Source organism: Thamnophis sirtalis, unplaced genomic scaffold, assembly GCF_051295495.1.
Source record: "Thamnophis sirtalis isolate CommonGarterSnake01/CBP01778 unplaced genomic scaffold, rThaSir2_p1.2 scaffold_10, whole genome shotgun sequence".
Classification (NCBI taxonomy): domain Eukaryota; kingdom Metazoa; phylum Chordata; class Lepidosauria; order Squamata; family Natricidae; genus Thamnophis; species Thamnophis sirtalis.
Genome location: NW_028261390.1, coordinates 50571550 through 50586885, shown reverse-complemented (window position 1 = coordinate 50586885; position 15336 = coordinate 50571550). Strand labels below are relative to the sequence as shown.

Sequence of the window (15336 nt, the reverse complement as noted above, 5' to 3'; positions counted from 1 at the left end):
GTAAGGGAATCATGATTTACTGGAAAAAAAATAATACTAATTGTAACTGAACATATACTGTACAATGAATGTGAGGTATTTAGTTATACTAGATGAAAAATCTGAGATGGTAAATATTATTCGAGAATATGGATGTTAAAACACCTGTAACCAAACAACATGCTTTATGTGATGATGTTTTTTTTTGTTTTCTTTGTTTTGTTTTTTTATTGTTGTGTGTATGTGTTGTTTATGTAATAAAAATAAAATATATATATATAAAAAAAGAATACATGTTCAGTTCCTAATTTGTTAACTGGTCACCTTGAACTTAGATTGTTGGATATCAATTAACTTAGATACTGCTGCTGCTGCCAGACTGCCAGACAAAGGCATTCTTCGGCTATGAAAGATTTTGTTCCTGTTTTTTTTTTAAACTCTTATGTTTGTTTTGGTTTTTGCCTTGATATTTTATTTATCACACTAGCTGGCAGCATTTATATACTTGATTACATTTTAAAAAATAAATAGGATCAGACCTGACATTAGATGGGAGATCAGCATGAATTCATTCCCAAGAGTGTATACTAAACTGGGAAGTAAAGAAAACATCCCAAAAATATATTGATAAATCACTTGGAAATTATTACTGAGGAAGTTCTTGTGCATGTTCCTGCAATCTCCAAGAAACGAATTGAAGGAAGACTTTGCTTTTTTGTTATAGAAATAAAATATAATCAGTCAGTCAATGTATAGCCTGAGCTGATTTTGCAGAGGTATAACAATCCTAGCCAGAGTAATCAGACAGAACAATGCAAGTTTATAAATAAATAATCAATGAATCTTAAAGAAAAATGACACTCCGTTAATAAGAATTAAGTTATAAAAGTATGGGTCTTTAAAACAAGGGACCTCACTATATTTTTGTAGATATAATATAGATAGTGATCCATGTATTGCTGAGTTGCATATATAACCTAATTGAAAAGTGGCTAAATTTGAAATACACAGTATATTTGATATCATAGGGATTAATTATAACAAGTATCATTGGAAACATATTAAAATAATACATTTTTATCATCTTTGTAAATTAATGACTTCCAGAAATCTTCTGATAATGTTGATCATAATGAGAAATAAGTAATATTTTTTTTCAGGAATAAACTACACTTAAAATAATGTTCTTTTTTGTTTATCTTAAATCAATGCAGAGCTACTTTAAAAATGTGTTGGTTTTATTTATAGCAAATAAACACTGTAAGAGGTATAGTGAAAGCCTGGTTGAGTTCAAGAAGAAATAAAATAAAAATACATCAAACAATATATATTACCTGAATGCAGAAGTTTGTGAACACATTGTTTCTGCTGTGAAAAGCAAGCCACATATAGAGGTGTTCCTAGGTGAGGAACATCTAGATCAACTTCTATGCCCCAAGAAATCAGCAATTCTAGACAATCACTGTGACCTTAAGAAAGCATAATGTAATTAATCCCTAAAACAAAATCTTAAATATTTTAATGGCTGATACATTTTGTAATGTACCTATTCTAAGGCTTACCTCTACTGGCTGCTTCATGAGTTGGTGAAGGAAAACATCTCTCCCATTGAATTGTTGCACCATATTCCAATAGAAGTTGTACACAAGATGCACTTCCTCTTGAGCAGGCATTAAATAAGGGTGTTATCCCATCAATAGTTGTGGCATTCACCTAAAATATTGGTTACATTTATTGGTGGGGATAAAATACATGTTTACAAATTATACTTTGTATCTATTGCTCTCTTGCATCCAAATGTGGTTTGGAGATACGAAAAGGCCAGGGTTTGCAGGGTAACATTTTGATAACATTGCATAATTTTCTCACTTCAAGATGTACCAAACATCTAGGTATTGTACCTCTTTTCCTATGCTCAAACAATTCAGAATGCAATTAAGTAAAGTAAACTGATGTATGTAATTTTAGTAAAATGTCATTTTAGTAAAAACAAATAGTAATAATTCGGACTTTCAGTAGGTATGAAACATTTTACCTAATGTTTCTAAGAAAAGCTTTCTAGCTTTTAACCACAGTTTAAAGTAATATCAGTGTGATCACTTACATTTGCTCCTGCTTCGAGAAGTATCCGAGCACATCCTACATGATCTCCAAGGCATGCCTCGTGCAATGGTGTCACTTGATCAATAGTTAAAGCATCTACATTGTATCCCTAAGCAGAAAACAAAAAATTAACATTCAAAACAAGTCTCCCAACTATTCAGTTTCTTAATGAAAGATAAATTATATAACAAGAAGTCTTTATTCAATATTTGTGTAACATATATATTTAACAATTTTTCAAGAACAGGGGTGTCAAATTCAATTTCATTGAAGGCCGCATCAGGGTTGTGGTTGACCTTGGGGGGCCGGGCAGGTTTGGCTGACTTGGTGGGTGTGACCAGCTTGATGCCACTCCCCAAATTGCTGAATGTTTCCTCTTACATTGGATAGACCGGGACGAAGTGGCATGGGCTGGTTCCTTATATTTTCCAGGCTGGTCCTGTGGGCCAGATCCGACATCATGGGCCACATCCGGCCTGCGGGCCTAGTGTTTGACACCCCTGTTCAAGAGGAATGTAATTATGAAAAAAAAATCATACTTCAAGACATTTTGGGGTTTGATTAAATACTGGAAACCACAGTATAAAAACCATGTTGTTTACCAGCTAATTGCAATTACTATTTTTACAGTCATTTGGCTTACTCTTTGTTTTTTGTCCCATGCCAGATTTCAGAAAAAATCTGATAGAGGTTCAAAGCAAATCTGTCTTTTAATATGTGGAAACAGAATCAGTCACACAGAATCCAATTGCTTTGTCTGTCAAAAAGACAGTCTGGGTTGTGTTACAACATGATTTATTTAACCACAGATTATAGGAGAAATCAATGATTCATTTCAGGATTCTCAAACTTTTTTCTGAGCTCATTTATTTGTGGCTTCCCCTCATTGTCACTGATAGCTGAACACAAGCAATTTTACCATTTGCATTACTTATTAACTAAATTGTATCGTATAAAAACTAGAAATGCTCTGAGGCCCACACTCAGACCACTTCTAGTTTCTAGAAGTTATAGAAACAGATTCTACTTCATGTATAATGCCAAGTCATAAATGTTGACTTATAAATCTGAGTCCACAGATTGTGCTAAGCCAAAAGTAAACTACCTTAGGACTATACGTGAACCCAGCCATACTGTCATTTCTGGCTTGCTCAATAAATCATGGTGTATATGAATGCAAATAGCCAAAGATCATGATTCTGCATTGCTAAAATCTAATTCACAGCAACAAAGAAAGATTCAGCAGGGATTCTCAAACTCTTGGCTATGACTCCTAGAAAAAAACGGCAAATATGAAGGGAGTTGTAAGTTTTTGGATGACCAGGATGATTGAAAGATAGTTGAGCAAGGAGTACAACATCTAAGAGATCTGATTCCCAGAAAAGATAGGAGGCAAGGAATTTGTGTCAAATATAGCACATGACTGACAGGGAGAAGCAGCTCATCCCAAGTGGGAGCCCATTGTTAGAATTAGGAAGAGAGTGCACTACCAAGCTCACCTCTAGGTATCTCTAATTAAAACACCTCAAGGTGATGCAGCACTGGAAGCCAAATGGCTTACTCAAGACCAAGGTTTCAGCAGCCGCCTTCCCCACATCCAGCTGGTTCAGACATGGGGAGGACCTCAGATCCCATCGTATTGACTCAGCTGGCTGGAGGGCTTGGCCTGTGGAACCTCTAGAACTGCAATGTATAAAACCCAAAACTACTGCAGAAATGGTAATTCTGGAAACAGATATCAGTGTTGTTGATGATAATGTAGTTAGCGGCATCATTACTCATGGAGGTAATTACATACATTTTTGACATCAGGGGAGTTCCCAGCACTGCAAATTTGGAGATCCTCTGAAATATAGAAAATTCTAAAGTTTTACTGCCATGGGCACTTAAGAGTTTTTCAAGCTTTTAGCTATCTTAAACATGAAAAGATGGCAGTCCATACTTTTTGAATATTTTTTGAGTTGGCTTGTGGCATGGGGATATGCATGCTGAAATTGTTTTAAGTCACCTTAAAGATTTTCCCATGCAGAAATATGGGATGTAACTTTAATAAGAAAAATAAAAATACAGTGAAAAATCTGTTCCACAATTTAAACTAGCCATAAATTGCACAGAATATCTACAGCAAATATTTAGTATATGAAGCGCAGTGTCTGGGTATTAAAAGATTCAGTAGTAGAAGGCAGAGGGGTAAGTAGCATATCCTTCCTCATCAATTTTAACTACTTCAACTAGAAAGCAATTCTTGGATAAATTGGAGTAATGAGCAGTTCTGGGTTATGTAGCCTGCAGAATCATATTAGAGAGTCAGCCAACCTGAGACCACATTGTGGTTAAGATAATCTTATCTGTAACCACATCATGATTCTGGTTACCTACAGCCTTGTACCTGTTGTGTGTGTGGTTGTTATTTAAAAATCATGTTGGGTGGTTATGCCCTGCGAATGTAGCTAACATACTGATTTTAGAACAGGGATACGTATAAATATCTATTACAAAACAAAGCTCATGTGTACAGTTATCATAGAACCTGTAACAACAATATGAATTAGATGATTTTATCACCTAAGCCTAGATAGCAGTTACTTGATTAGTTTTTATATTGTAAAATTGATAGTGTTCAGAACCCTAAAACACTATGCCTGGATATTTATTACTTCATTAAAGTTGGCGCTTGGAGGCAATGTATCTACCATATTTTTCGGACTATAGGACACACCGGAGTATAAAACACACCATGATTTTGAACAAATAAATTAAAAAAAAGTTTTTGCGCTCTGCAAGCCTCCCAAATCCTCTGAAGGTCTCGTTTTTTGCAAAAAAAAGAAAAGAAAAAGGGTGGGGGGCATGCAGAGCTTTGGGAGGTTTGTAGAGTGCTCCTGGGTGCTAGTGCAGAGCAAAAACAATCCATTTTTTGCTCATTTTTGCCCTCCTCCAGCTCCCAGGAGTACTTTGCAAGCCTCCCAAATCCTCTGCACATCCATTTTTGCAAAGGGGGCAGGGTTTCGGTGGACCAAAAATTCTGTATTCAGTATACAAGACGCAATTAGATTTTCACCCTCTTTTTTTGGGGGGGGGGGAAAGGTGCATCTTATACTCCAAAAAATATGGTAATCCTGATCACTGTCATATTTACTGTGGCGAGATTCTTGGAACTGTATAAACAAGTAAAGAAACCACAGAAACCAATACTTGTGATTAATGAAGAGTGAAGTAATATCTTTATCATGTTTAACAAAGCAGTAAAATGCTTTTACAGTTAACAGAATGAACATTGATTTTAGTTACATTTTCACATTTTACCTGTGCAATTAATGTTTTGAGAGAAAGAAGGCGCCCTTGGCTTGCTGCTTCATGCAGGGGTGAGCGGTCTGCCCAAGAGCCTATGGAACAATATCATGGCATAGTTTAAATTAAATAACTTTCATTAATATAAAAGAACTAATACAAACTATGTACCATACATAACTATGTGAATCACATTAAATGAACAAGCCTGTTCCTTGCTCTCCTCAGTTCATTCATTAATCGAATGTGTAGGTTATTAAGTGCACATGGGATACCTCAGAGGTGGGGAAGATCATGGGAGGCCCTAGTGCAGGAACAAGACCACTTGCCTCTGGTCACCCATCTACTGAAATACCTCATGCTCCTCTTCCCATCATTTGGGGTTCCCACAGCTGCTTGGAGCTTCTCCACACAAATGTCTTCATCATCAATCACTCACTTACTTTTCGAAGGTCTCCAGAGCTCCAGAACTTGCTGAGCCACATGGCAGAAAAGGCCTTTTTTTCAGATGCTGGCAAAGCTGTTTTCCTTAAATCTCGTATTCTTAACACACACTCACATTTGTTCAGAGGATGGTATCGTCTATAAGAACACAAAATCCATTGCATCTCTGAAGGCCTTGTCAGGTCCCAGCCTGGGCAGTGCGCAGGCACCCTCTGTACACTGCTGGGCAGTTTGAATGAACTGTTTCGGGGATTGTAGTGCAAAGGCAGCAGAAACAATCAATTCAGAGCATTTTTCATGCTAGTTTTGACTGCGAGGTGGATGGGCAGCTGTAGCAGGAGAGTGAAACGAAGCAGCTGCACTGTCACTGGGGATGGCTGAGCACCTCACAATGACCCAGTTGAGGGCAGTTGTAGAGCACCATGCCTGGGAGCTCTGTGCCGTCTGTTCTCACTCACCTCCTGCAGTGTCTTGGGTACCAGAGCCTTGGGCGTACTCCCTGGTCTGGTGGGTGGGTTCCCCCACAACTGCCAGTATTGCCAGAAAAGTCCTCTTACTCTGGGTAAACCCCTACAGCCTGTAGGTGCCTACCTGTCCAATTGATCTTCCCCAGGGCGCACCTGGCAAGTGTGGGTTTGCTGGTGCACCAAGCTCTCCATCCATCTCCATGGTGGCCAGCATTTGAGAAAAAGACAGCTGCTTTTTTGTCATGTGGCCCAGTCTTTCCTGGAGCTCTAGATATCTTCGAAAGTGAGGGACCAGTATCAGGTTTGGGAGGAGCACGTGGAACCCAGTGGGCTACCAAAGCAGACTGTGGAGACTGATGGGACAGGATAGAGGGAGTGAAGAGGTGGGGGTATGTTGTAGTGCCTCTGTGGTTGGTTGCAAGGGCAAATGATGCCCTTGATGCTGCAACGCACATAACTTAGGGACTTTGGAAGGTTATCATAATTTTGAACTGTCACTGTCATAACTCAAGGACGATATCAAAGCTCTCATTGTCACGACCTTTAACTGGTTGAAACAGTGCATCATAGGGCAACAATGTTTGAACCAAGTACTTCAAAGGACTAATTTACAGACTATATATAAAATCTGGGATCTGTGACTCCCTAGGGAATAACATTTGAGAATATTTGAGGTACATTGTCCAAACATTGTTGTCCTGCTTCAGTGCTACTAACTGCTGCTGTGCTGCTGACCTGCTGCTGTGCTCACATCATTTTCATTTTCATTATTCCATTTCCCAACCAGTTTTGCAATCCTTCAATCCTTGCTCCATCTAGCAAAAGCTACTTATTTGCCTGCTAAAAAAGAAAGGGAAGAGGAGGGGAAGGGGAAGGAAGGATTTCTGATGCTCCCTGCCAGATCCCCACAAGAAAACTCAATGAAGGAGCCAGTGGGAAATTGGAAGTTGCTCCTGCTCCCACTGCTTTTTTGCGCAATCATTCTGTTTCTTTTTTTAGGAAATGAAGTATCTCTGAAACAATGATCCAATGGGCCATGGGGTTGTCTAGTTCTTACTAAATCTAAATCTCAACCCTCAGTATACATCTGGTGAATCATTCTCTGAATAGAAAAAAATGCTAATGGTATTCACTTTTTTTCATTTATCCACACATGGAAATGCTTTCAAGTTGTTAACCTAAGAATGAATGAAATATTAGAACTGAGCTGCAAGTTCCATTAGCTGCAAGTCAATTAATGGAAATCACTTAATATAGTGCTGTAGCCAGGGGGAAATGGCGCCTATTTCTTTTACCATATCAAAATACCGGTGTGTTATTCAGCTCTTGCCCTATTGCGCAAACTAAGCAATTCAATGCATGGGTTCAAAACATATTGCTAAACAGCTGAAGAGAAATCCACAAATACATATGAGCTTTCCAGTGTTCACTCCCTGCAGTAAATAAACTTTCTGATTTAAATTAGATGTACATGTGTACATAGTATTTGATTTTAGCACTGCACAAAATTCTACCACAGTAAAAGGAACAATATACTATTTATATCAGAAAATGAAATGTAAGCCACATATCTTGCAACAAATTATTGTGTGAGCAACAGACCCCAAGATGTATGGTTGCTATTTACAACTTCCTTCATCCATCTTCTGCAGAGAATTCATTACACTTTTGTGCCAATTTGTTTTGCTGCCAAATTAGCTTTAAGAGCTGCAGCATTGGGGAAAGTGTACCAAGCATATAAAGTGCCTGATTAGTATCCCTAAGGCATTCCGAGTTTGCACTGGTACTATTAATTTTGTTAAAAGCAGAATACTGCAGTCAAAATCTTTCCTACTGTTTTCATTTCATTTCATTGTTTTCATTTTCTCTTGCAAGACATATTGATTCACGTCCTTGCTAACTTTCTGTTTCCTCCCATGCCTCCCTTTAAATGTACATGCTATGCTTCTTAGAAAATTGTGGCATGTGCCATTATTGTAAAGCCATGACATTCATTATCTCAATGTCAGGATAGAATCCAAAACACTACACTGAACTAAGCCTCCATGTCCAGGGTCTCTATTGTAGCTATACTAAGAGCAAAGACATCTCACTTCAAAAATACTCCCTGTGGGTCTCCTTTTCCTATTTATTAAAACTAAAGGTTATCTCCCATATTTTATATTGGATTTTAATCTACCTTGCAGTACTTTGTTATGTTTACATTTACAAAGAAAAAGGGATTGTAAAATGTTCATATACTTCATTTGAAAATACAGTAAGTTACTTCTTAGAGGAATGATTTATCCTGCATTCCCTCCCCCTTCTTCCATTTAATTTCTGCAGGCTATTGGAAAAATATGAATATAAAGCTAGACTCTTAATATTTTAAAACACCATACATAAGACGCCAAAATAATCATGATTTCTATACTTCTAAGACAAAGTGCAACAAGAGACAGATTTCATCAGTTATGTGATGAATTCTTGTAGTTTAATGATTGGTGGCAGAATTGTAAGTACGCTAGAAGTAATAGATGTGATTTTTATATACAAAAGCCTTTCAGTACCATACTTGACTTTATCAAGTTTTCACAGCATGTCATGCACTGTATAATAATGGAAAGAGAATCAAGTTCCAATTTAATCTAGCTCTTTAAATTTAAGGAGAACATATTAAAGGTTAGTTGGAGAAAAAAATACAATCGCTAACATTTCCTTATTTTTTTTTTTCTCAGTGACTGAAATGCAAAGTACTAGTGGCTATATTTAGATTCTGCATTGCAAGTCATATGGTATCTAATTTACCAGGAACAAGAGCTACAGTTCTGTAAATATTTCAGAGATCAAAGTTAAAATGCTACCATAAACAGATAAAAATAAGGAAAGTTTTAAACACTGTATACAGTACCTAAATCTCCATCTCCCCATGGCATTTCCAGCCAATTTTGACTATAAATCCTGCTCATTTTAAATAAGAAACACTGTCTCTTTAGCTGACTCTTGTTAATAACACATCAGCCATATTTGGAAAGAGCTTCTTGCACTCAGTACAAAATGAACTTTCACCTGTAAAGACACTGCAGAAAACAAATATCCAAAAACCTAAGTTTAATAATATTTCAGCTTTCATTGCCAAGTCCTGTATAGTAGAAATGCTATTTGCAACATTGCATCATTTAAAATATATACAGTATTTCATTTTATAAACTATGTGATCTAAACTATAATGATTTGAATTTGGCTATGAATTCAAATATCTTCTGTGAATTTATTAAATAAATTTTGAACAATAATCTCAAACTCATTTACATCTTTAAAAGAGAAAGATGTATTTTATTTTATACAACTTTGTAATAAAACAACTAATCATTACAGAAGTTAAATGTTTAATTAAATTTAAATGTTGCAATATCATGTTATGAACTCATAGACTAGATCTCTAACATGTATTGTAAAAATGGTCACATGTAATTGGAGAATAAACTCAATTTCCTAAAAAATGTCACTTGGATAAAAGTATTTCTGAAAAATTCCATGCCCTCATATTATTACACAAACAACCATTTACAGTATTATCTTTAAATATTTTGTAAGAAGTTACTCTTAATTTCCTGATTTATACATAAGATATAATTTTTCTATACTTCAGAGATTGATTTAAGGCTTTGTGGTAACTTAAATGTTCTGTCAATGAAACATTACTTGTTTGAATAGACTTTTTTGACTAAAATATCTGAATCAGTCTAAGAAAGGAGAGAGAAGGGCATCTTCCCTACAATCCCTAAAAATGGAAATGTATTAAGCATTTTAACAAAATTTAAGAGCTTACAAAACTTTTTTTCTTTTTTGCTTTAAATGATCTGACACTTCATCTGAACACAGATGAGTTAGTTTACAATAACAAAATGGACATACTGCTTACAATCTTCAAGTTTTCATAGTAAAACCTCACTTCTCAACTAGAGTAACTCTTGCTTCTCTTTTTCAGAGTTCTCCTTCCCAGGGAAATATTTAAAAAATATTTGGTGACTAGAACTTAATTGTAGTGTAGATCTTATTACAGACCTACAAAATAATAGCCCTGACATATTTGGGAAGTTTTGCAACAGCATAAAGAATACATTATGAATGTGATAGAATTATGATTTTTCAATGGACTTTCAGAATGTTATTGACTAATCATTCAGTCTCTTTTTGATTGATTGAATGTATGTTAAAAGAGAAAACATTACAAAAACACTCTGGGAAATACTCCCGTCCTACCCAGACAACATTTTAAAGATACAGAAAATGATTTATGCTAATATTTAAATACATTTTGACCACATAAAGTAATACTGATTAATGTATCTATTATGTTGACAAAGAGCAGGTCAGAAACACAATGCATATACATATTATGTATCAATGTTTCAGGTAAGCATCTGGGATTGCACTGTCTTTCCAAAATTGAAGGATATAGAAACATAACAGGAAGCTGACAGCAGAAAAAGTCCCAGTGGTTCACTGAGACTGCCTTTTTTGTTTTCTTTTTAATTTATGCATTTATTATTTTTAATTATTATTTATTTATATTTTTTGGATCATCATACAATCACCCAGATGTTCAGACTGGATCTGGCATTTTTGTCTACTATCGAGTTCTTTCCAAGGACCTCGGATAGGCAGATCTGGATGTCTGATGGTGTTGCGATATTGTCACAGGATGGAAGCTGTTCCGAGTAAAGCCACCTTTTGCAATTGACTGGTGAATTTTGTCAATGTTGATGGTGCTCAAATGGTGCTCCAGTTGTTTTGGGATTGCATCCAAGATGCCCACTACCATTGGAATTACACCATTGCTCGCTTTTGCCACAGTTGTATTTCTTTTTGCAGTTCTTTGTACTTTGTTATCTTCTCTGGTTCTTTCTTTCTATTCTGCTGTCTCCAGGTACTGTTCCATCCACTAGCCAAACTATTTCATCTTTGGTTCTAGCACTATACCCTCTCTGGCGCTGGATGGGATTGCATTGCCACAAACAGACCCAGTGCAAAATCTGGGGGTCCGCCTGGATTCAGAATTCCTGTTCAAGGAGAAGGTGGCAGTTGTGGCTAAGAAGGCCTTCATACCCTGTGCCGCTTGCATCCACTCTTTACAACATTCTCCAGAAAGGGAAAGTTAGAATCTGTACAGCAGTAATTTAGATAATGGAAGGTCTGCTGATGATCACTCTGTCCTTCAAAACCAGGGAAACAATACTCCTTCAAAGAAACCAATACAATCACATAAGCCTATCAACTAGTAACCTTATTAGCTACGTAATAATCCAGAGAGACCAGACTAACAAACTGGTGTCTGAATTTACAATTGGAAGGATATTGTCCACTTCATCATAAATGTGTACTAGGCTGAAGCGATGAGAGCATGTAAGCAGGATCAACAAAAGTCAGGAAAAGTTCCCTCAGAGAAAGGAACCAAGTATTTAAGCAAACAACTGGACAAAAATTGGGCCTCAGCATATAGGAATGCCCTCCCCAAATCGCACCAACAGCTAACAAACAAAGGAGCACATGAAAGGCCCCTCATGACCACGAAGCAAAGATTTGGAAGGATAAAAGGGGTCCTGAAGCCTGCCCAGTTTTTAAAGTCATTTTTGAATCCAGACTTCCATCCCTGGCAACCTAGTGAGGAATGTTGGGTAAAGTGGATGAGCACAAGTGTGTGTAAGAACAAATATACATTAACCAGTAAAGTTGCTGTTATTTTAAATTCACTCCGAGTCTCTGTGTATTCTAAAGAACCATTTGTTTCTCAGTATTCAGTTGAAAATGATTTAAATATGGCAATTTTCCAGGGCTGTGAGTGTGTAAGTGAATGCCCATAAACTGAACTTGAGAGGACATGTGTGTAACAAGTCACAAAACCAAATTGAATCTAAATAACATCCCAACAATGCAACTCATTTGAATCTTTCTAGTGAAAGTCCTAGTACAATTCCAAGTGAATCCAAATGATTTTAACTGCCCAAATAATGTGAGTGTTCCTTACTTAGCCCTGTAGAAGATCCCGAGACCAATATTTCCCCAATAGGGAATGGATCACTATAAACAGAGCCCCTGAGCAGTTATAAAAAGTGGAATAAGAATAGAGAAATAAACATTTTGTCCACTTTATCCCCATGATGTAGGCCCAAACATGGATACTTGTGTTTGGTTGGATTCACTTTTTGTCTTTCTGATGCTCATCTCTTGGAGCTCTTCAGAAAACCAAGGTGTAGCCCAACATTGGCATAAAAACAAATACAACCTTAAACAAAAATAAACAATATCCCCACTTTGACATAGATCTTTCTCAATCTCCCACAAGGGCCTTCCTGGACAGTCAGCCCTTAATTGTTTTCTGGAAGATCATACTGTAAGATTGGATACTATTCTCACCTCAGGTTAAACTATCTCAAAGTAGGAAGAATTAAGAATGAGCTTCCCTAGTCTCTCTTCTGCTTGACTAAGATAGATCATTTTAATTGTTCCAGCCTAGTCCCAGAAGACAACAAATATCAACTAAGGTTAGAAATGATTTGACTGACAGAAGTTTCAGAATAACATCCTCCATCTTTAAATCAACTGCTCTAAAGTAATGATGAGATCTAGCATATGTTTAAATGTGCAGTGATCCAGGCAGTGGTTACCAGGAAAGCAATTAATTTCTAAGCCTTCCAGGTGCTACCTTTGAGAATGGAGGTTGAAGTTCTACTAGATACTACTAGTATTGGGGATTCCAATACCAATCCAGAGACAAAACCTGGGGTCTCAGTAAGGGGCTATGCTGAAAAGCAGGTTGGACTGTACTGTACATAACCAAGATCTCCATCTAACAAACTACAGTTTGAGTAATCCCTCCAAAACAAAGATTGCAAATTGGGACCAAATTGTATTTTGCAATCATGATTTAACATTGGAGGAGTGGGGGAAGAATCTCTGCATTTAGCTTTTCCCCAACCATTAAACTATGATTGAAGGAAATGTCAGTGTCTTTACATTTCCTTATTTAGTTTATGCACTCTAAATGATCAATTTACTAAAATGAATGAATATAAAGTATTAAAATGAAAACATGTTTTTCTACCATTTATTAATCTTAATCAGTGATAATGTAAAATATTAAAAATGACTTCTTTTGAGATGAAAAAATTACAACGCAATTCTATAAATATCAGTTAACAAGTAATTTGAGCTCAGTGGCATTCTAGGTGAATTTGTGCAATTTTAAACATTCTTCGGATGAAAAGGAGTACCCATATTAATGTCTTAAATACAAAATAAATGTGATCTCTAAATTAAATATACTTCTATTCTGGATAGTAAAAGGAGTATCTTCTATACATAGTTTTTACTTTAAAGACAAAAAAGTAGTGGCAATACCTGATTATTTTAAGGACGGTTTCTATCAAGAAAATGGCATAATGGAAAGTATTAAATCTGTTTTCCTTTGCAGGTTAATATTTCTCTGGATCAAAATCTGCTTTTAAAATATAATCATTCAGCTATATGATTAACATATCTGGTTTTAATCCAAAATGAACAAAGTCTGTAATAATCTTTATATTTGAACAATGACTATACAATTTCAGAATATCTTAAATCAGATCAGTTGAATTGTGAAATACAAGGAGGTAGATTTGTTGTTGTTGTTAAATATGTACGCAATAAGCAGTGCAAGATGTATTGTTTATAAGAGGTTTCACAACTCCATGTTGTAAGACTATTTTACAGAACAGCTTAGATATTGACTCATTTCTGCAATTATATTTACCTGCAGTCCTTCTTTTCATTTGCACATAAGATATATTTATTACTATATTTGTATTTACATGTAAACATTCTCCTTCCTTCTTCCCTTTAAATATTACTTAGCAATCTTACTTAGCTATATTATATATTAATGCACATGGACATACATAAACACACACAAATATGCATTTTGCCTATCGCAAAACCATCTCATACAAAATGCACATGGCTTGTTTTTAAATAGTCTACTAAAATTGCACATTTGTCCTAACATATACAATAAAAATTCATATTTACATTGAAATTTTACTTGAGTCTTAACAAAAAGTGGACATGCCAGTAAACACTAGTGTCCTACAAGCTGCTAAAACAATGAGATTACTAACCTTGACTGGTGAGAATGCCCCAGTTAGCCTTCCGTTTCACAGGACGCTCCTCTGTGCATTCTAGGTTTCTCTTTGAGAGATTCTGTTTAATGCTGCGTCTCTCAACAGCAGCATCTGTGGACATTTTTTTTAAACTCCTGCCAAGGCCTGTGTCATCAACACTATTCCCTGCAGAACATTCATATCTGCTAACTAATTTCTTTCTTCCTTGACATTCTGGCTGTACTTATTTTAGAACAGCTTCCCGTAGAACAGTCACTACAGTTAAACCCATTCAGCAACATTTACTAACAGAACAGGCAGCTAGAGTGAGGGAAAGAAAAGATTGCATTGGCATGTTCTATTTATAAAGTAAGAAAGAATCAGCTTAGCTATGACATGGGTCTGTTTACATTATTTAAATGGAAGACACTCTTGGATTTTTATTCAAAGCTGTGCTAGAAACACTGTCCCATGATGACCCTAATAAAGACCTATCTAATCCCAAATATCCTTTGAAAAAAATGGGATTAACACCCCACCCCCCCCATCTAAATACATGTTTGTATACAGTATACAGATACTGAGCTTCTAACTGTCCCTTAACACTTGGTTATGCCAGCAAGGCTGGGGACCCCAGGAGGAAGCTGAACTTGTAATGTAGCTCTGCTATTATTAACATCTCTTTACCTATCATTTTCTGTTTGTTCTGTTTTTATAGTTTTAATATTTTTATAATTAATAATAAACATTTTTGTATTTATTTGGTTTTAGCTTTGTTATACTATCCAGAGTTGCTTTTGATGAAATGAGCATCTAGGATGAATGGATAAATGTATGTATGTATGTATGTATGTATGTGTGTGTGTGTATGTGTGTGTGCGTGCATGCATGCATGCATGCATTCATGCATGGACTTATGGATGGATGGACGGACA

General features: G+C 36.1%; 1 protein-coding gene across 3 annotated transcripts in view; it reads right to left on the bottom strand.

The window, feature by feature from the left end:
• Positions 1 to 15336, bottom strand: part of ASB5 (ankyrin repeat and SOCS box containing 5) — a 34985-nt gene that overhangs the window by 3190 nt on the left and 16459 nt on the right. Inside the window, exons 1-5 of one of the 3 annotated variants that reach the window (XM_014055262.2) lie at positions 14420 to 14804; positions 5386 to 5465; positions 2084 to 2191; positions 1542 to 1692; positions 1314 to 1448 (exon numbers count right to left, since the gene is read on the bottom strand). In XM_014055262.2, the coding sequence (XP_013910737.2) occupies positions 1314 to 1448; positions 1542 to 1692; positions 2084 to 2191; positions 5386 to 5465; positions 14420 to 14543 (598 nt within the window). In that variant the 5' untranslated portion in view covers positions 14544 to 14804. Of the gene's footprint in view, positions 1 to 1313; positions 1449 to 1541; positions 1693 to 2083; positions 2192 to 5385; positions 5466 to 9171; positions 9309 to 14419; positions 14805 to 15336 lie in introns of those variants that run through there. The other 2 variants (XM_014055264.2, XM_014055260.2) reach the window with 2 other exon arrangements.